This window comes from Argiope bruennichi, chromosome 11 (genome assembly GCF_947563725.1).
Source record: "Argiope bruennichi chromosome 11, qqArgBrue1.1, whole genome shotgun sequence".
Lineage (NCBI taxonomy): Eukaryota > Metazoa > Arthropoda > Arachnida > Araneae > Araneidae > Argiope > Argiope bruennichi.
This window is the reverse complement of record NC_079161.1, coordinates 58,219,774-58,241,283: the sequence shown is the minus strand read 5'-3', so window position 1 is coordinate 58,241,283 and position 21,510 is coordinate 58,219,774. Positions and strand designations below refer to the sequence as shown.

Here is a 21,510-nt window from a genome sequence, read left to right as displayed (position 1 = left end):
ACACACAGCAAGTAAAAAAACTTTTAGCATCAACATAGAATTATATGAGAGAATGGTTAAATATTATAAACAAATAATTTATAAGCCTTTTTTTTCATTTATTATTTAATTTAGACATTTAAGATTACACAACCATTAACTTTTACTACTTTGGCAAAGTTCGTGATAAGCTTCAAGTCTCTCAAATTACTGAATTAGCAAGTTTCTAATCAATTGAATTTCAAAAAAGGCCTCTATTTTTAAATTTAAAAAAACCGTGTCTCAATTTCCATATTTTTATTTTGCATTAGACTTTAGTTGAATGCATGCATTTTTCAGGATCCCCTTCCAGTTTAATTATTTACCATTGTAGTGCAGATGTATTAATTTCAAAAATGAGATTATATTCACTATTATTATTATTATTTATAACATCCAGTGAAAATAGAGAGTGATTTTACAACTAACAAAAAGGTTTAAAATGAAATAAGATTTAACAACCATGTTTAATTACTATTTTTAATTAATAAAATTTATACATTTTTGTATTAGTATCATAGCAAAAAATATAAATTTGAAGGAAAAAAATATGTGCCAAAAAGATTGGGTATAGATGAATGGGCAAGCCATATTAAAAACAAATATCCTTCAAGACTTACCATTGAATAATTTCACTAATTTGAGCTTCCCACTGATTGATGGAATCTTTTTTGTCCTTTATAAGCACAAAATCATTCTCAAGGCGCCTCTTTTCTTCTTCTACCTTATTTAAAGCTTTTACATACTAAAACAGAAAAAACAGATTTTAGTTTGCATATTAACTTAAATTAAAAGTTATAACTTTCTTTTCTATGAACCTATTACTAAAACAAGTACCTTTATTATGAAAGACCAGTACCCAATTTATTTTATGCCACCTTTGATGCCCAGTTGGATTGTCAACAATAATTGTTGCTAAAAATTTCCTTTAAATACCTTATGAAATTATGTCTTAACGAAATTCTTGGGAAAATAATTTAAACTACAAATTTTTGATAGACATATCTCTCATATTATTTTAAAAGACTTACTTCCTAACAGTACTATGCATTTTTCAAAATTTTCTATATATAAATCATTTTATATCACAAACATATAAAAAAAAGAAGAAAAAAAAACAGCATTTAAATTTAGATTCATTTAAAAAAATTTTCACAAAACCTGGATTCTGAAATTAACTGCAATTACAAGTACAAAAAAAATTCCAAAACTTTACTAAAAGCATCCCTTATATTGAAACCTAATTAATGTGTAAAAATAAGGAGAATTTTTATATCTTGATTATTATCAATGTGGGGAAAAGGGATGGGAGGGGAGGGGATGATGGGACTTTCCTTTCAAGAATAAAATATATTGTTGCAAAATAAGTTTAAATTATTTTTTTTTTTTAAGGGATCAAAAATAGAAAAAAATTATTGGTCAAAAGATCAACATTATTAAAAAGATAATATTTTGATATCAAAGATAGAATAAAAATAATTTTGTGTTGTAATATTTTTAGAAATTATCAAAGAAAAATAATTTAATAATAAAAAAAAATATTTAATCAGAGATACACTTTTTTATATCTCCCACTATAAATACGTTTAATGTTCCATAGATCAGAAACAAATTTCCACTGAAAACAAGCAACTTATCAATTTATGTCTTCTGCTAAAAGCATTTTTTTTCCCCTTATTTTAATAGGGAAAATTTTTTTATATCTTGATTTATTTATTTTTTATTTTTTTATTTATATTTTTATTTTATTTTCACATTTTATTAAATATTAAGTTTAGATAAATATCATAATAAAGAATTCTGAGTTGAATTAACAATGAACTGTATTTATTTCAAGCTGAATTTATATAATAAAATTCATATTACCAAAAAACTGCAATTTTTTTTCAGTTTCATACAGAATTTAAACTAATAACTACAAAACAACCACATGAAACAATTTCTATACAATAAATGCTCAAATTAATTCATATCTAAAACATAAAATCTATACAACTATATTCAATTTGAATATTACAAAAATAATAACCTTTTCAAGGTCTAAACTCATTTTCTTCAGTTCATCTTGTAAAATTGCCTTGTCCCGTTCATGAACTCGTTTGATTTCATTTAAGAGTTCTTGATGTTCTGCTGAACTACGTAAAGAAATCAGAATTTAAATACTTTAAGATCCCATTCAGAAAATATACAAACTGAAATAATAAATACTGATGATAAATTACGTGCATACAAATTGAATAAAAAATTGAAAGCATTATGGATGTTAAAATATCATTATGCTTAATATCATTATTAGCTTAATCAAAATAAAAAATTGGTACAAAATTGATTCTAAGAAATCATAATAATTTTCTAAAGCTTCTTCTTAAAAAAAACATATATGCAGAAATTACATATATATATCCAATTTTATTTAACACTTCAATAAAAAAAATCAAATAAAATATTTTAATAAATGTATTTAAATAAATTTGTATAAATCAATAAAAATCACACTCAAATAAAAAAAATTATAATATTTTAAAAAATGCAAAAAAAAAAAATTATAAATAATGTAAATTTTTATTTTAAAGTCTAGAACTATTTCATATTCATTGATGAAATAAATACATTCAAGCAGAAAAAAAACTATAAAAGTAAGATATAAATTAAAATTTAATGTTTAAAAAATAAACTGTGATAAAATTGTGATTACTGGATGAGTAGCTAATCTAATAAAATAATTTGTATATATTTGTAAATAATATTTTAGCACCTCTACATATAAAAAGTTCTGTATATTATGTATTGTAAGAAATTTAAATAAAATAATAACAAAAAAAAATTTTAATAACTAAAAACATATAAAAACACATACATTTCAGATCGAACTTGTTCTACTTTGTCCTTAAAGAAAGCAACCTATAGGTAAATTAATAAAATAGAATTAAAATACAAATAAACACAATTTCTTGAAACAAAACAGATTCTAAGAAGCAAATTAAAATTTAACATAAGCTCTAAAAAAAAACATTTTTAACTTTCCAATACATTAAAGGGAAAACTAGAAATGAAGCAAATATCTATCAAGGATTAAAAAATGTTAAGTTTTATAAGGAATACTTAGTGAGTAAGAAAGGTAAAAAATATTAAAACTTTTAATAGAAAAGTAATTCAATTAATTCATCAGTTATTTAATTAAATTTAAAACATCATTCATGGGAACATTTGCAGAAACGGTTTCTGTAGTTATAACAAAATAAATATATAAAAATTCCCTGAAATTCTATTAAAGAAGAGCTACAAAAAGAAAATATTCTGACAGCACATAAAGCGCAATAATGACACTAAATGTTTAATGCATCAGAAAGGAACTAAAAAACAGCATGTAACAGCAATTTATATCATTAAACTATTAACTAGGAATAATGAAACACTTCTTTGTGAAACAAGTTGAATATAATTTAATTTCTCATTAATGGATTAAATTATAATTAATTAATAGTTTGGCAGCTAAATGAATTCTCTAAAAAGGGGGGGGGGTTATTGAGTGGTTGCTAAAAGTTGTTAGATTTGGTAACAAATTAATACAATAGGAAATGTAATTTCTATAGTTTTTTTTTTTTTTTTAAATAAATGGAAGCAATCCATAAAAAGAAGAAGAAAAAATCTCACTTCTTTTTCAGCTCTGGATTTAGATAATTCAGCTTCCTGCAACTGCTCATTCAATGCAGCTATTTCAGCTGTATGCCTCTGCTGCAACTGGACAATAGTTTCTTTATGCTGTGTGGTTAAGTTTTCAAGTTCCATTTTTAACCTGTAGAATAAAGAATGTTCATGAAAGTAAAATTATATGTTTAAAAAAAATGTATTTTATTCATTGACATTTCACCCCAATGATCTTTAATCCTATTCAAGTAAATCAAACTTAATAGCCACATATTAAGCAGGAATTATTATGACTCTAATTCAAAAGTCTTGAAGACAATCAATGAGTAAAAATCTAACACTGCTTCAAATTGTTCCAAATCATGTAATATATACATTTTCAAATAATTTCATTAAGAAATCTGAAAATAAGATTAATAATTGTTTCTAACAAATTATAGTTTACCAATAATTTCTTAAGTTAATTACCTAATTAGTTTATCAACATTCAGACCTTTACATTTGAATATCTCTTCTTCAAAATCATTCTATATTGTGCACAATTTCAATGTTTCAACGCTTTTGATAGTTTAAAAAAATAATATTGCTTTGTATTCAATAACCATGTTTTCAATCATAAAAAGTTCAAAAATGACTACTTTAAGCTTGTTTTTGAAGTGCAATGGATAACAATTTGAAATTTAGTATAATCAGCAAAACTTTCTAATGCAGAGAGTTGATTTTCACTCATTTCTTACATTTCTTCAAAGACAAATATTTAGGTACATTTTCTCCGTCAATTATTTTACTTAAAAAAAATATCATAACTTGTACAGAAAAATTTAGAAGTATAATATTTATTATTTTCGGCTTCAATGAATTTTTGCTAATTTAAAAGAAATAAATGAAATAGAATCACTTTTTCAATGAAATAAGATTCATCTCTGAAGGTGCTATAAGATTAAAACTTAAAAGATGTTACAGAAATTTGAACTAACTAATTGAGAATGATCCACAGAGTACAAAGAGTTCCACTAAACAGTCCATCTATTCAATAAACTATCCTTAAAATCTTGAAGAGTAAGGTCTTGAAAATTTTGTAAACATATGCAATTTTACTTAAAAGAAATAGTATTTCACAATCTGCATCTATACTAAAAATGTTGCAGGATGGTTTAAGCATTATCATAAATCTTACTAAATTAGAAATATGAGAGGAAAATAATTGGTCAATTGAAGAAAATTCAAATTTGAGAACCAAAAAAATCTGAAATTCTGTCAATGTTTTTAATCTGAAGTCTTCCATATTTTATCAACAAGATATAATAAATAAGCTTTGAAGTTTAGAAATAACAGGTACCTATTCAATTCCTGAGTACTATCGGATTGTTCTGGAGAAAAAGCTCTTCCAACATGCCTTCGCTTTAGAGCCTCAACTTCAGACTCAAGACGACGCACATTTTCTTCGGCTCTTTCTCGTACTCTCTGTTCTTTCAATAAGTCAGACTTGTGATCTTCAAGTCTAATTTCAAGCTATAGAAAGAAAAGTAAATAAAATAATTAAATAACATAGTTTAACCTTTGTTAATCAACGAAATTAAGATAGACCTCATTTCACAGAAATACTAAAATATTAATAGGACACAAAATATAATTTTTAAAAAAACACATTTTATATGAAAATGAGTTTTTTTAATCAATTAAACTAAAAAAAGATCAGCAGTATCAATTAGCATAATTAATGCAGTTTTTTAATTTAAGATTTTTCAATTATTAAAAAACAGTCAATAGGTTTTTAAAAAATTTCAAGAATCTTGAAAATATTAAACAAAATAAAATATACAACTATAGACAAAAAATAAATTAATTAATATGCATTGCACATTTTTATTATATTAGAAAACAGAAAAATCAGTATAGTAACATAATTCTAAAATGGATATACTGATAAAAATATAAATAAACTTTAATTAATCATGTTTTTATGAAATTCACTATACCAAACTTCTTTATTAATATTGTGAAGCGTAAATAATGTAGTATGAAAGCTTGTATCATTTGTAAAACCCTTCAAACTAGAATATAATATTGACAAAAATTCAAATTTTTACTGAGTTTTGAAATTCTAAAAACATCACAAAATTGCAATTATAAATTAGAATTTTTCCTCCCTATTATATATATGAAATAATTTTCTTTATTAAATCCTTTTAAAATCAGTTTTCTCAAAAGTGGAGTCTCCTAGTATATAACAAAAAGCTTTCAAAAAATCTGCATTGTCCTTTTTCATTTAAAAACATTTTCAAGAAATAAATAGAAGTTTCATTTCATTCACTTAATCTATCACTAATATTTACACTGTTTATTTCAGATGTACAAATTATTTTTCTCAGAAAAAAAATGAATAAAAACTTCCATAGCATCAAGCATATGGAAAAACTCATTAAGTAACGAAAAAAAGAGAGAGTACCAATTATACCACTGCTTTATTTCTTCCTGAAAGAAAAAGAAAAGAGGGGGGGGGGAGACTCTTTTTTTTTTTTGGTAATGTTTTTCAGCAAGTAGCAAAGATTTTACATAAAATGTCCAGCAATATATTTTTAAAAATTGAAATGGTATTTTAACTAAATTATCTGATAAAAATTGTGTCGTTGTGTGTGTGGGGAAGAGAAAAAATATGACAAATAATGTAACTTTAGTAGGAAAAATTCAAATTGCCATTTTTGCAACTAAATTTGGGAATTTTCTAATAAATTACGCAAGTAAAAATTTTAAAGCCTTCTTTGAAAAATAATTCTTGCATCTTACATCTCTTCGTAACTTGTCAGCTTTCCTCATATCTTGTCGAAAGGCATCAATCTTCTGCATCGCATTTTCCAATTCTTCTTCTTTATCTCGTAACTGGCGAGAGAGCTTTTGTTTTTGAGCTCTTACTTCTGAAAGCCTAAGGAAAAGAGTTGAATTTATAGAAATATAACGTATGATATTAACAATTTGCAAAAACTACATTACGGAAGGAATTTTATTATTATGACTTTACAATTTGAAAAGTGAAGAAAAAAGACTGAATCTTTACTTTTAACAAAGGAATGTCATTTTAGAACCACAATAATTCAGAATAACAATCTTATATTCTACAGTAATTTACTTATTATAAAAAATAAATTTCTAAATTTCCAAAAAAAAATTCATCACTATTATTTACAATGATTATTCACTTATATGTAAAAATTTTATCTCTCAATTCCCAGAGCTCCCAACAACATTGTACTTAAAGTATTAAGTACACAGTAAAATGGCAAAGTAACACAATATGAATTAAAAGGCATATATATACAGTACACATTCAAAAAATATTTACAAACAAATAGACTTTTATCTATGCATTTAGAATTTGCATCTATGCATTTTTTCCCTTCATTATATGAAGGGGGAAAAAATCTATATGATTAATTTTCCATAAATAATAAATTGCTTAGTTTCATTTGTAACTCCGACTGAATCACCAACTCTTTAAAAACTTCTGTGGCTAAGCCATTAGCTCACAAAATCATGCAAAACTCATAAAATGTAACTTGTAAAATCTATTGCAGCTACTGATTATATTTTTCTTTAGGAACTATTATTCTTTGTATGGGGTATATATGTTGCAGTAAAAATTAAGTTTGGGTCCTTGAGATACATCTTTTAAAGGTGATGGCATTAATTCCACTTGACTTAGCATAGCTAACTCCATAAATCAAAAACTCTTGAATAAAGAAAGGACAAAGCATGGCAACAACTGTAAATCAAAGTAATTTTGAAGTACCTTTTAGCTCCAATATATGGAGAGGTTACCTCAATGGTGGCCTTTTAAGGGAAACTGGCTAAAATTTGTGTGTTTCTTTAAGAAAGAAGCATCTATCAGCCAGCCACTGAGAAGAAAGTAACTTATTTCCAAGGACAAAATGATCTACTAACATATGAATAATGCTGATGAAAAGCAAAGTCAGAGGGCAGAACATTAAATTTAATTGCCTGACTAAAATTCCTAAATCATGCCTGTTGTAGCCAAGAGCAATATCCTTTTATAGGAAATATGAACTTTGAAGCAAGAAATAAAATAAAAGATTACAATAATGAATTCATTAGATAAAACTAATACCGAAAACTGGAGAAAAAACCATATGAAAAACTATTTTTAAAAAAACTTGTTTCCATACAAGTTTTAATTAATACTTAAAAATCAGAGTAAATAAAATTAGTTTTTAGTTAATTTAGCTAATAGTTTGGTAAATATTTCTCTGAACATTTATAAAGAAAATTTGAATAATATTGACCACTGATATCACTGTAAAAGACTAAAATTCTGCATCTTTGGAAAATATTTATACAAATGAGCATCTATTTTCTTTTCTAGATGCAATTCATAAGGCATGTTATATAAACGAAATAAAATATTATTTAAAAAGGGTAAAAAAAAAAAGACATTACTAACTTGTCACTAATTTCTGTATATTCAGCCATTGCAGATTTCTTTTGTGTTAGTGCATCTTTCAACTCTTTTGATTGCAATTTGAGTTTTTCCTGAGATTCTATCACTTCCTAAAAATAAAATTGTTTTTAATAATTATTCACAATAAGATTGCTATGGTTGAAGTTAAGATATATAAAACAATGATATATACAAAATATATCATTGTTTCAATATATCATGTCAATATATATATACAAAATATATATATGTCAATATATGTTCAAATATATCATGTCAATATATATATACAAAAAAGACATAAAATAAAAAATTAAAAAAAAAAACATCTCTTATTTAATTTTTTAAAAAATTTATTACATAATAATTAAATACATATATGATAATATTTTCATGAAATATATGATAATATTTTCATGATTTTGTTGACATGAAATTTCAATCCATAACATTTGTTAGTGATAAAATATGATCTATCAATTTTCTATTAAAAAATCTATTTTCAACTAAAATGTGAGGGAAATTGAATTTCATCAATTTAAATAACTGCAATACCATGAACATGGTTAATTTGAATGGTGGAATCACAATGAAAATTTTAATAAACCCAAATCAAAACTAAAGACCTATTCATTTATTCACCAAGCTGATAAAGCATATAGCTTAATAAAAGAGAGTTGAGAATTTTAAAACAAAAAAAAAAAAGTAGTAATAAAATCTACTTTTTAATATTCAGAAAATAATAATAATAATGATTTTAAAATAAATAAAATCAGAGTAATAATTTCAGGAATAAAATTTTAATAAACAATTGGTAAAAAGCACTCTGAATATAACAAATAAATAATAAAACATCAAATTCAAAAAAAAAAGCAATTCACCAGTTTAGTTATTTTGATAAATTTTAATTATTTTTATATCAGTATTCTTAAATATATTGTACAATAGAATAGTCCTGGGGTGAATAATTCTACTACTAATAATTTTAAAAAATTATACATTTACGAATATTGAAGACACGCATTATGGATGCATTCAACAAGTAAAAGCAACTTGGAAAGAAAAATAATATTTTAGAACTTTTCAAAATATTTTTTTTTTTTTTTTAACATGTCAAGTCATTATAATAAAGGAAATAAAATAAGTAAATGGAAGATCAAAGAATCCGAGAAAATCTCAAGTCAGTGATGAATTTGAATTTAAAGTTCAAATAAGTTAAGTTCTGTGCATATTAATTTATAAGCACAATGAATTTCAGTAAGTAAAAAAAAAAAAAAATTAAATCAAAGTTTAGTCAGATTACTTTCTTAAATTTTGCTACAGAATCATAAACACAAAAAAAAGATGAACATAAAATAAACTTACTTTATGTAACTCGTCTTTTTCTACTTTTAGTGATTTCAGGGCTTTTTCAAGCTCCTTGATTTGAGCAGTTTTTTCATCTTGGCTAGATTCTAAATCTTGTTTAGCAGTTAAAATCCTACGATGATCAGTCTGATGTTTCTTCAGTTCTTTTTCTAATTCTATATAAAATATATCGAAATAAAACAAGATTAGGAAAAAAAAATCTAAAAATGAGCTCAATGAGAAAAAAAAAATCTTTATCTCCATACCTAGTGATTTTTTCTTCAGAGTGTTTATTTCATCTTGAAGTTTTCTCACTTCATTCTCAGAACTTCCTTTAATACTATCATAATCACTATATGTTTTCTGGACATTATTGGACATTTCTGAAAGTAGAAGAGAAGAAAAGATACAATAAATATTTTTTAAATAAATTCTTTACCTGAAAAAAAAATTAAATAGGGTAATATATCACAAAAAATTATTTAAAAAGAATTTAAAAGTCCCAAATATTTATTTATTATCGTACAAGAACATGATTTTGTTTTGGGAAAGTGTCTACAACGTCAAATAAAAAAAAAATGGTCAGATATAGAAATAGCAATTTTTTTAAATGAACTTCTACACTTACTTTCTCATTTTGAAAATGATTCAGATAGATGAAAAAAAAAAAATAGGTTGAAGAGAAGTAGATACATAAATAAATAAACAAAGATTTATTGGAAATATTATGTAAAAATAATCAGCTAATAAAGATTCCAGAAACTTTACATGCTTTTGTTCTTTTGGTTGAATGCTTCAGATCTTTTATTAGTGATGAACCATTTAATTGTTTCTTAGAAGATGTGAGTGCAGGAAGGGGGGGATTTCAATGTTTTAAAAAAAAGTTATAAAATAGCATTATTAAAGCCGATTTTATTATATTTCATGGATAAGGTTGATGCAATCCCTTACAGTCATAGTGACTATGCATTCTTCAAGTAAAATTTGTATTTCCACCCCCCAACCACCCCCCCCCAAAAAAAACAATATTCAATTATTTTAAATTTATATTTCAATGTTTTAAAAAAAAGCTATTAAATAGCATTATTAAAGCCAATTTTATTATATTTTATGGATAAGGTTTATGCAATCCCTTACAGTCGTAGTGACTATGCATTCTTCAAGTAAAATTTGTATTTCCCCACCACCACCCCCTAAACAATATTCAATTATTTTAAATTTATAATGCCATATTCATAAAATATATATTTTCCTTGAAACTCCACTGCAATAATCAGTACTCCTCTTTCTTTTAAAAGAATTTAATCACTTGAGAAATATTCACATTTGAAAAAAAAATCGTACAATTTATTTTGCCAATCATTTCTTCAATATTTCTACAAACTGTTCTTTTCTTCACTTATTTCATTTATTCTACATGATAAAAATCATTTCTTAGCACAATTAAAAACAATTCTCACCAATAAAAATAGTTCACACAGATATACTTAAAATCTTAATTATGTTTCATACCTTTTCCTATCAGATTTAAAATCATGATTTTTCAAAACTTTTAAAATTGCAGATAATACACAAAAATTTCACAGATTTCCAGAAAAGTAATCTGATTTTTTTCTTAACAGACAGATGAATCAAAGCTTGAGTTAAAAAAATAATAAATAATAATTAAATAAAATAAACAATGAAACTTTTTAACATCCAAACTTTCTTTTTCAAGCTATTAATTTCAAGGATTTTCAACCTATATTCATTTGACCCTGAAATCACAATTTAGAAGGGGAAAAAAAAAACATAAGAAAATTCTTAAGTAAAACATAACTTAGTTTATCCTGGTTCATTTACCAAATATAAAATTCTTTAAATCCAATACATTTTCAAATGATCTTGACTAATAAAAAATGTCTTAAATTACCTTTCACTTTTTTAACAAGGTCACTTTTTTCTTTTTCCAAATCTTCTAATTTTTGTTCTAAAAGAGTGTTTGGAACTCCATCAATTATATCACAGACAGTATTGGCCATTTTGAAGAAACCTAAATCTGAAATTTTGCTGCAAAGGGGAAAACACATTTAAGTTAAATCAGGCCAAAAAATGGAACAAAAAAAAATGTAACAATGATAAAATTGTTCAAGTTCTCATACCATCCACTTGTGTAAGTAAAGCCAATAAATGGTAAGTGCAAGGCAGAGAATACACTATTCGTTGTTGGTGGTGATGAATCCTTTAAAAAAAGCAGGAAATAAACTTAAACCAATAAAATATAATCACTTCATTATAAATTATGTAGAACACACACACACGTTAGATAACTATTTATACTATATAACATAAAAAACTTGTGTGGACCAAAAATCAAGTCAAATTGCATCCAAACATGCAAGCTGTTCGGAACAACTTGAATATTTTTATTATTCACATGTCTGAATAAGTGTAAGTCTAAGATAATTGATTTAATGCTGAACATGATATTTTTTCCACATAAAATGTTAAATCATTTCCTTCTTCTATTTTCAATGCCATAATCATTTCCTTTTCCTATTTTAAATCATAGTAATTTTTCTGTGTTTCTCTTGTCCTTAAAAAAATTTCTCTTTTGAGAAAAAAAAAATCAAGGTTGTTAGGGGCTATCAGACATAAAGCAATTGAAGAGAGCACATATCTCAAAAAGTAATAAATCAAATAAAATCCATTATAAGGATAAGAGGTGTTTGAGTTTGATAGTTTAGACAAAATTAGTTTAAATCATGCAACTTAGATTTAAAAAAAAGACAAATGGAACTATTGAGAAATTATTCATAAGAAGATAAAAGTTCAGATAAACTACACAGATTACTTAAAAAGATTTGTTTTCACAGCAAAATAGCATAGTAATGAGATTATGAAAAGTTTGTTCTTTTTGTCTCACACATTTTTGGGGGTGGGAAAATTCAAGTGAAAAATAAATTACAATTGCAACCATAGAAAAACTTCTTCTGGGAAATTATCTGATCGAAACATTAAAGGATTTTCAAAGTAGTGATTCACTAGAATTGCAAAAAATATCCAAAGTATATAAAAAATGTAATTCAAACTCAGTTTTAGGTTTCAAAGGGCACAAATTATTCACCTATGACAGTCATACTGTAACAGGATTCACAGTCAGATATGACATATTAGCACAAACATATAAATGAGCAGCAAGTGAACATGGTAAATAAGGGATCACAGAGAGATCCAAAAGGGGTTTGAGAGGCCAGCAAGCCTAGGATGCATCACCTAATACTTTTGAAAAATCTAAAATTAGTTTAAGTATATTTCAAACTGTTGGGTTCCAACATAAATGTTTACAGGCATCTGTTACAGGACGATGAAATGAAAACTTCTGTCCAAAATTTGTGCATTTCCAAATAAATAATAAACTTGTTCATAAATAAGTATTTATGACAAAACAATGTTTGATTAAATCAAATGGTAATACAAATGGCAAATGTAGGTTAAAAGAAAGAAAATGTAATTAGTTAATATATAAAAAATCTCAGCTCATATATGGCATATAATTGGTGCAACATAAAAATACAGATGCCAACACGAATCCCCCAAATGTCAGCATGGACTGTGCATTCAGATGTGTTGTTCTATGAAAATGTTACATATTTTTGATTTTTTACCTGTACATACTTATAGACATCGATTCTCACTCTTTTAATTAAAAGAACATGATATTGGTACAAGAAAATAGCTGATGAAATCAAGGGGAAAAAATTTATGGATCATGATTTACAATTATTATCTGATTTATTATTTTCTTGCATAATGTGAAAGAGACAAAATTAGATATGGGTAAAAAAATAGATAAAAGCTCAGTTAAAATAATAACAACATTCAAACATTCATTATGTCAAACATTCTTAAATCTCTGTGCCACATTTCCTATATGAAAATAGAAAATTGGGATAGCAATTCATTTTTTTTTTTTTTTCATTTACAAGAACAAAAGGTTTTGTATTGTTAGTTTTCATTTATTTTAATCAATTGCCCCCCCCCTCTAAATCTCATGAACATTGTATGGTAGAAACAATAAAAATTTATGGAAATAACAAATACTGTTAGTTCTCTATATGACAAGAGATGATTTTGCAATGTGATGGCCAGCTGCCTTTGACAATATAAAATGACTTAATGCCAAAGCTATAATGTAGCAATAATACCTTTAATAACAAGGTTTAATATGCCCTCACAAATTTATATGTTTCAATACTTTTCCAAATACATAAATCTTAGATTTCTTAATACTTTTTTAGGGACTTTTAATTTTACACAAGGAAAAAAAAAAGTTCATAAGATACAAAATATACCTCTATATACATATAATCTGAAAAGATAATAGACTTCATGATTCTTTCATAATCATATTCATCCTTTCTTAAAAAACATGAGGCAAAACATGTTAACTCTCATTGTCACATTATTTAGTTAAAAGACAAAACACAGCATAAGATAAATACTAAATTAAATATTCAATAATGAGTTAAAATAATTGTTATTTTGAATAACCAGTTGACAACAAGCCAAAAAAGAAGAAAATGTCCAAAAGGATAGAAAGAAACAGGCTATCAATCCAAAATAAATATAGACTTCATATCATTATCATTATAAAAAATAGATTTCAATGTGTGGAAAAGGATATTAAATGTATGGCTTGCGAGTTTAAAAATAAAATTATACATCTTATTCTTTTCCCAAGCATCCAAAATTTTTTTATAGAAAAAACATTTTTAACTTTTCAAAAATATTGTAAATTAACACACTGTATATATTTATTTCATATAAGATATTTAAAATTATGATTTTTGACTTTTTTTTTTTTATTTTGCCTATTAAGCTAAGCAAAATTAGCTTACTATTCACAAATATTTAACAAAAATGAAAATAAATAAATGAACAATGAACTTATAAATATCAACTATTATGTAAATAATTAGTTCAACATTTTAAAACATGATGAAGAAGTAAAACATGTAATAACTATATACTACTTCACAACAACTTATGACAATAAAAGATTAGAAAGCTTGTATTTAATTATAACAAATATATAAAGTTGTTGTTCGCTGTACATCCTCAAATCTCAAACAGAATTATAAAATATCCAAAATTCTCATTACTAACAATGATTACATACATTGATCACAACACAAAAAATACAGCAAAAACTTACAGATTGTTTCAAATCACTTTCATCTACATCAAAATTTGATGTATCAGTAGGACTGCTGACTTCCGGAATGTAAGGTGCGGGAGCTGTAAAAATATTATAGTTATCAAATGTCAAAATAGACTGAATCTTTAATACAAAAACACTGCTTTGTTACATTAGTAGGATGTAATAATATTAATCAAGCCATACTAATAAAAAATCAGTATGTACATAACAAGGACAGCACATCAATATACAAATTCAATTCATATATTTATAATATCATATATTTATATATTCATATAAATAAGAATAACAATAATTCATTGAAAAAATTATGAATCAATACTTCATTAATCTTACTTCTTGTAATAGCTGTGTGAATTTATGTTTGAAAACCAGCTTTAAAACATAAGTATTAAAACAGAGTTATTTTCTAAAATATTAAATTTTAATTTCAATTAAATAATTAAATTTTAACTGCATGCTGTTCCATATTTAATTATGACTGTTATACAATGCACTGTAATTAGTTTAATTTTTCTTAACTATATACATTTAGATATAATTTTAAACAGTAATTCAAATACCACAAAGTGGTAACTAGTTCTTGATTATAAATCTGTGTCCAATTAATATGTAAAAGTAATGTAATTTGTAATAAGTAATATTAATATGCAATTTGTAAGTTATATCAAAAGTTAAGAATATTTAAATAAAGAATTTCTAAATTTTTTCACCACTTCCAATTTAAATACTTAAATTTATTTTAGACCGATATTATTTATCACATGTTAAATATATAACTGGTACTTTATTTTAATCCACAAATCGAGATATCCCATATACATGAATTTGTACAATGTCTGTAAACAGACAAGGGGGAAAATTCCTTTTATCATTTAAAAAAAGAAGAGAAAAAAAAACTATATTCGTAAGAATTCTAAAGACAATTCCATTTAGAATGAAATTATTAGTATGAAAGATTTGAGAATAGGAATTATAAATAAGTACAAAAATAAATTGTAAATAATTGTAATAAATAAGAAATGTTATCACAAAAAAACTATTAAATTTAAGAATCTGGAACATTTCAACTCAGAACGAGAATATTATTTGCCCGAAAAACAACAGAATTGATCCTTCAAGCCAAATTAAACTGAAACCTTTCAAAACAATAAGTACTTCAAAATTTCTATGTACTGGAGAGAACAAAGATTTAATACATAAACAAAAAAAGATCAAACATTTTTTTTGTGTAACTTGTTGACTCCTAATATATTACCAAGAGAAGAATATATTTAGACTACTTAGAACAGCATAAAGAAATGTTTCTTCAGTTTATAGATGGAAAAAGAATGGAATCAAACACTTCTGTTATTAGTATAAAGCTCATTGTTATCCACTGAATGAAAATGAAGAAAGAAATTGTATAAAAACACGCATTTTAAAACACTCAACAACAAATTTCAATATTTTACAAAATACAATACGACTTATCAGAATCATTCAAAATTTAAATGAATACATTTTTAATAAATAATTACACTATAACTGACATCTGAAAAACTTTTTTAAAAATGTGCATGGTTTTAAAATAATATCTTGCTTTGGTTAACAACTCACAAAAATACTAAACTTACAATCTCTTGCTTGTTCCCAATCTACTCCAATAAACCATGGGTGATTTTTAAAATCTTCTAAACCATTTTGTCCTAATCTACATTCGGATGAACAAATTAATCTCCTCATCAAGTCTTTAGCATCATCTGATATAACAATCTGAGGATCATCGGGAAAATCAAAACAGTTCTGCAAAGAATAAATTACAGAATTAAAATTTGTACTTTTATATATATGGAACTTATTACTTTAACTAGTAATTAATATAAATAAAAGGCATTTAAAAATTATCACAGTAACATTTTTACTTCATTCCATAATTTATAATAACCAATTTATAATAACCAACTAAAAAGCAACAAACCAGATTTAAGTACTATAATTTTGATTACAGGGAAACTGAATTGGTCTTTTAATTACAATGAATTGAAATATAAAACAATAAATGTTTAGCAGCTTGTCCATTATAGTAATAATACTTTTAAAATCTATTTATTATTTTACTTCATAGGCTCTCTTTTTAATTGTTTCATTTTAGAATTCCTATAAAAAATAGTCATTTTCTATTTCTTATGTGTTATTACAATTTTTTCTGTACTTCATGCAAACAAAAATGTGTCATTCTGTATTCATTCAGGCAAAAATGTTCAGAGGAAAAATAAATTGCTTTTCATTAAGGAAAAATGCACATATTATGTTTGTAATCAATTCTCTAAAAGAGGTTAAAAATCAGGTCAGAAGACAAAAAAATTATATATCTGGCAAGAAATGTGGCAATTTTATCTTAATAAAGGTAATAAGGATTTAAAAATTATGGCTTATCAACATGTTCTTGGGCAAATAAATCATTCATTGCCAAAAAAGTAACAAAAAGTAAATATTAATTACAAGTTACAAATAAAAGATCACAAGTATATTTTAGGAACTACCTTTTCAAAATTTAGATCCAAAAAACAAGAACTATAAATATCAACTTTGAAAAAAAGAAACCAAAACTAACCTTATGATTCATAATTTTTCCATATGTTTCTACTAATGATTCTGCATAAAATGGAGTTTCACCAATTAACATTTCATACATGCAAACTCCTAATGACCACCAATCACATTCTGGACCATATTTCCCTTGACCATCTTCCATTGCCTATAATTAAATGAAAATAAAAATTTAATTAAAAAAATATATAAAAATGGACTAAATATCACAAACATTCTATACTAAACTACTAACACTAAATATACTAAACACTTACTAAAAATTTCTTGAAATAGAAATAACAACAATTAAATGTGCATACATATAATTAAAAAATATAACGGAAGATCATTCAGTGAATACGATGTATTGAAAAACCGATACTTGGCAAATGTTGATGAATGCCTGGTGAATGTCACCATTCTTATAATCTTTGGATGTGTATTCAAAATATTTGCTAAATATCATTATTTCTTATCACAAAGCAAGCCCTAATGGTTAGTATTGAATAAAAGTGTTTTTGCTAAATTAAGAGAAAACTGAAACTTTTAAAATTATTATTGAAACATATTATGATAATAACAAAATAGGAGAAAATTTAAATTAGCAGTACAATCCAAATGAGAAAAAAAATAATACCACTTGACACAAAAACTATGATTAATATTATACAAACACTTCACCATCAGCAACAACTTAAATTGTTGTATTCACCTCTCTAGCTGTGCATTATTGGCTTTTCATTTTACCTCTCAAAAGAACTTATCTTTGTTTGTCAATATATATATCAGAAATGGTTTAAAATATTAGAATATAGCTTAACAATCTTTAATCGATTTGGTATATGTCAACATTCTTTAATTTTGATCTTTCATGAGTAATAAATATACTCCAGATATAATAAAAATTTGTGACAAAAAAAAAACTAATCTTTTAAATAATAAATTATACCAAATGTAAACATTAAGAGGTAAAATAAGTATGATTAATTGAACAATACAATGAATAAATGTACACAGCAAATACTTGAGATAATAAAAATACTGCAAAATTATTTCATGAAGGAAAATTAATTGACCTCAAGAATAATGAAATTTGATTCTGAAAACACTTAAATTTATGATTCCAAAGAAATGTGACATATCTGATACTCAGTTCCAAAAATACATTTATTTGTTGAAATGATTGCTAATTGATGATGAATCCTCCATACACTTTTGTAGTAATTTAATTAAATATAGTAACCAATAGCTTTGTTGCTTATATATGTAACATTTTTCTTGTTTTATTATAATGAAAGCAACAAGAAAACTTTACAAACCTGACATTTTATTAAACCATAATATCTTTATTTGCAATTATATATCAAGAAGAGTACTTAACAAAAATTCCATCAACAGAAATCAGCTTTAAGATATACAAAAAGATAATGATTTATTTTAGAAACAGTTCATATTTATTGTAATTTCATACTTCTAATTTTTGATTTTGTTTCACAATGCTGCTTTCATTTTGTTTACATGATTAATTTGCTGCTTTAATTGGTAAAACATTCTGATATCTCATTTTTGTCTGAACTTCTCTCCTGTTATTTTCTTTTCCAAACAGTAAGAAGATTCAAATCTTACAAATTTTTTAACCAACAATGTTTCTTTCTTGTGTGTATTCTGGAAGAAGCTTGTTGTGTAAACATTAAAACTTTTGAAAAAGTAATTAATTGATCAATCTGAATTATTTGTCGACCAATCTATCACTGTATGATTCACTACCACAGACAAAAAGTGCAAAATATATATCAATATATTACCCTTAATATTTCAGGTGATATATAATCAGGTGTTCCAACAGCAACATTTGACTGAACCTGGAAGAAAAATTAAAGAAGTAATTAGACATTTTTAGCTGTTATGAAACAAATATAAGCAAAACTATTCATGAGAATTGGAAGTTTTAATAATGGCAACTGATTGTATGCATCACATAATATGTATTTAACTTGTATCACACATTAGTTCTAATCCTAAATTACCTTGGCATTGATAAGTTCATCTATTCAAATTTTAAAGATTCTATGATGCAGTAAAATTTTGTTTATCATTTGGTGGTTGGTCTAAAGCTGTGTTGCAATAATATACTGTATCAATATGTAGAATATTCTAAAAGAATACCTGGGTAAGAGAAAAACTGCATCATGACAGATGGCCAACCATTTGTAAGAAATACAAAAAATGATTCGAATCCAAAGAAGAAAACATTTAAGTGGGTTTGCTACCAAATAATACAGGATATACTTGAGGCTATAAACTCTTCTTCCCAAATCATCAACATAACCGACATTGTAACATTAATATAATTGACACAGACAACAGTATCGTTAATCTATTACCTGGCCTAGATAAGTTGGCAGGCACGATTAACTCTTTAATAACAAAATGGCTTTCCTTGCCACTGAATGATAAGGCTTCCATGCTGTCATTATTGAGTTAGCATGTAAAGAAACCAAGCTGAGCATCCTTTATGTTTTACTTAGGGTATTCAATTTACTAACTAAATTGGTGTCTTTATGCAAGGTTGTGATTAGAATTCATGTAATACTTCATACTTCTAGTATACTTCTTGTGTGAATCTATCACTATCTGTATTCTTTTAGAAAGGCTTTCTCTTCAATTAATAGCCTGTTTTACAGTGCAGTTCAATAACACTCAATGAAATTCTTGAAGGTGTAAAAAGATTATTTTTTTACATTAATGCTTAGATTATTCTTTTACAAACACTAAACTATTTAAATTTTATTTTAAAAATTATATAATTCAGGAAGAGTGAATGGTGTGACCTAAATAAAAAAATATACTGTCATGTGTGTGTGATAAAGTTATGACAAAAAGTATATAATCAATCACTGAAGACTGACATAGGGCGAAAGAAAATTATAGCATCAATCACCATTAGCTTGAAAGAAGAATGTACTGTAGTCATCACTGACTGACACTATGCAAATGGATAGAATAGTCTTAATTTGACAAGGCATATATAACCTTTAAATTATTTAAATTTTATTAATAAAAAGGTTATAATTATTTAATTTATAAATCTCCAGCCAATCATGACTATATCAGCCTGAAAAAAGTAAACTGCCAATCATTGATAACTGATATGGCCTGAACGAAAAATATACTCTTAATCATCAATGACTGGCATGGTGCAAAAAGAAAATATAATGACTGATGTAGCTTAAGTGCAAAATATGTCTGGACTGCATCAGTAACTGATGGAGTCCAGATGGAAATCATGGTATTAGACCAATTTGACACGGAACTTAACATGACATCAGACAAGTCTATTTTGTTGGAAAATGTGCACAAATAAAAGTGCACAAACCAGATCTTTTAAATTTTACTTTTTCATAACATGCTAATAAAGATTAATAACCAGGGGGAAATATAGCAAGTTGAACACAATCGTATTTCATCCTGGTCTACTCGATATTTTATACTTTTCTTCCGTCTTAGCAAATGTGCTTGTTTATTTGAAGTTGAAGATCAGCTAATGACTAGTGAGAATCAATAATCACCGGTGACAGGTTATAGACATCACTTGAAGTACACTGAAGAATTATAAATATTTCTGAAGGTATAATGTATCAGTTGTAATTATTATATGATTGCCATGATTAAATTTCTGCACAGATTTGAATGCAATCCAAAGAGATTGATTAAAAACTTACTGAACCATCTTCCAGCAGTTTCAAACAAGATCCAAAGTCAGCCAATCTAATGTGTCCAGATGCATCTAGAAGAACATTGTCAGGTTTGATGTCACGATGCACATAACCCAGTTTGTGTATGGAAGAAATTGCCAGAATCATTTCAACGATGTAAAATTTTGCCATATCTTCTGGCAAGCGATCATCAAATTTACTCAAAAGAGTTAAAAGATCACCACCACAATAGTAATCCATAAGAAAATACTGAAAAAAAATGAGGAAATGTAGATAAATAAAGTAATTTTTGATTGATAAAAAAATTTGTAAACTTTTTTTTTATTTATAAGGCATATCAAATTTATAATAAATAAAAAATATATCTAATAACATGCAATTTTTTTAAAAATCAAAAACTTGTATATCTGCAAAAAACAGTCAGTTCAATCATTCTTGATTTTCAATGAATAACATAAATAGTTAACAGATTTCATAAAGAGTTGGGAAGCAAAATGAGTTTTATTACTCGTATTTTTTTTTTTTCAATCAATTACTTAAAAAACGATATT

At 25.3% G+C, this 21,510-nt stretch overlaps 1 protein-coding gene across 6 annotated transcripts in view; it reads right to left on the bottom strand.

The window, feature by feature from the left end:
- The window catches only part of LOC129956465 (serine/threonine-protein kinase MRCK alpha-like), a 127,615-nt gene that overhangs the window by 43,954 nt on the left and 62,151 nt on the right, over positions 1-21,510 (bottom strand). For all 6 annotated transcript variants that reach the window (XM_056068360.1, XM_056068363.1, XM_056068362.1 and 3 more), the window contains exons 6-21: positions 20,966-21,208; positions 19,049-19,105; positions 17,266-17,409; positions 16,286-16,454; positions 14,664-14,746; positions 11,608-11,687; positions 11,379-11,515; positions 9,733-9,849; positions 9,485-9,642; positions 8,123-8,229; positions 6,454-6,589; positions 5,006-5,178; positions 3,673-3,814; positions 2,876-2,919; positions 2,048-2,153; positions 639-763 (exon numbers count right to left, since the gene is read on the bottom strand). In XM_056068360.1, the coding sequence (XP_055924335.1) occupies positions 639-763; positions 2,048-2,153; positions 2,876-2,919; positions 3,673-3,814; positions 5,006-5,178; positions 6,454-6,589; positions 8,123-8,229; positions 9,485-9,642; positions 9,733-9,849; positions 11,379-11,515; positions 11,608-11,687; positions 14,664-14,746; positions 16,286-16,454; positions 17,266-17,409; positions 19,049-19,105; positions 20,966-21,208 (2,021 nt within the window). The remainder of the gene's footprint in view (positions 1-638; positions 764-2,047; positions 2,154-2,875; positions 2,920-3,672; positions 3,815-5,005; positions 5,179-6,453; positions 6,590-8,122; positions 8,230-9,484; positions 9,643-9,732; positions 9,850-11,378; positions 11,516-11,607; positions 11,688-14,663; positions 14,747-16,285; positions 16,455-17,265; positions 17,410-19,048; positions 19,106-20,965; positions 21,209-21,510) is intronic.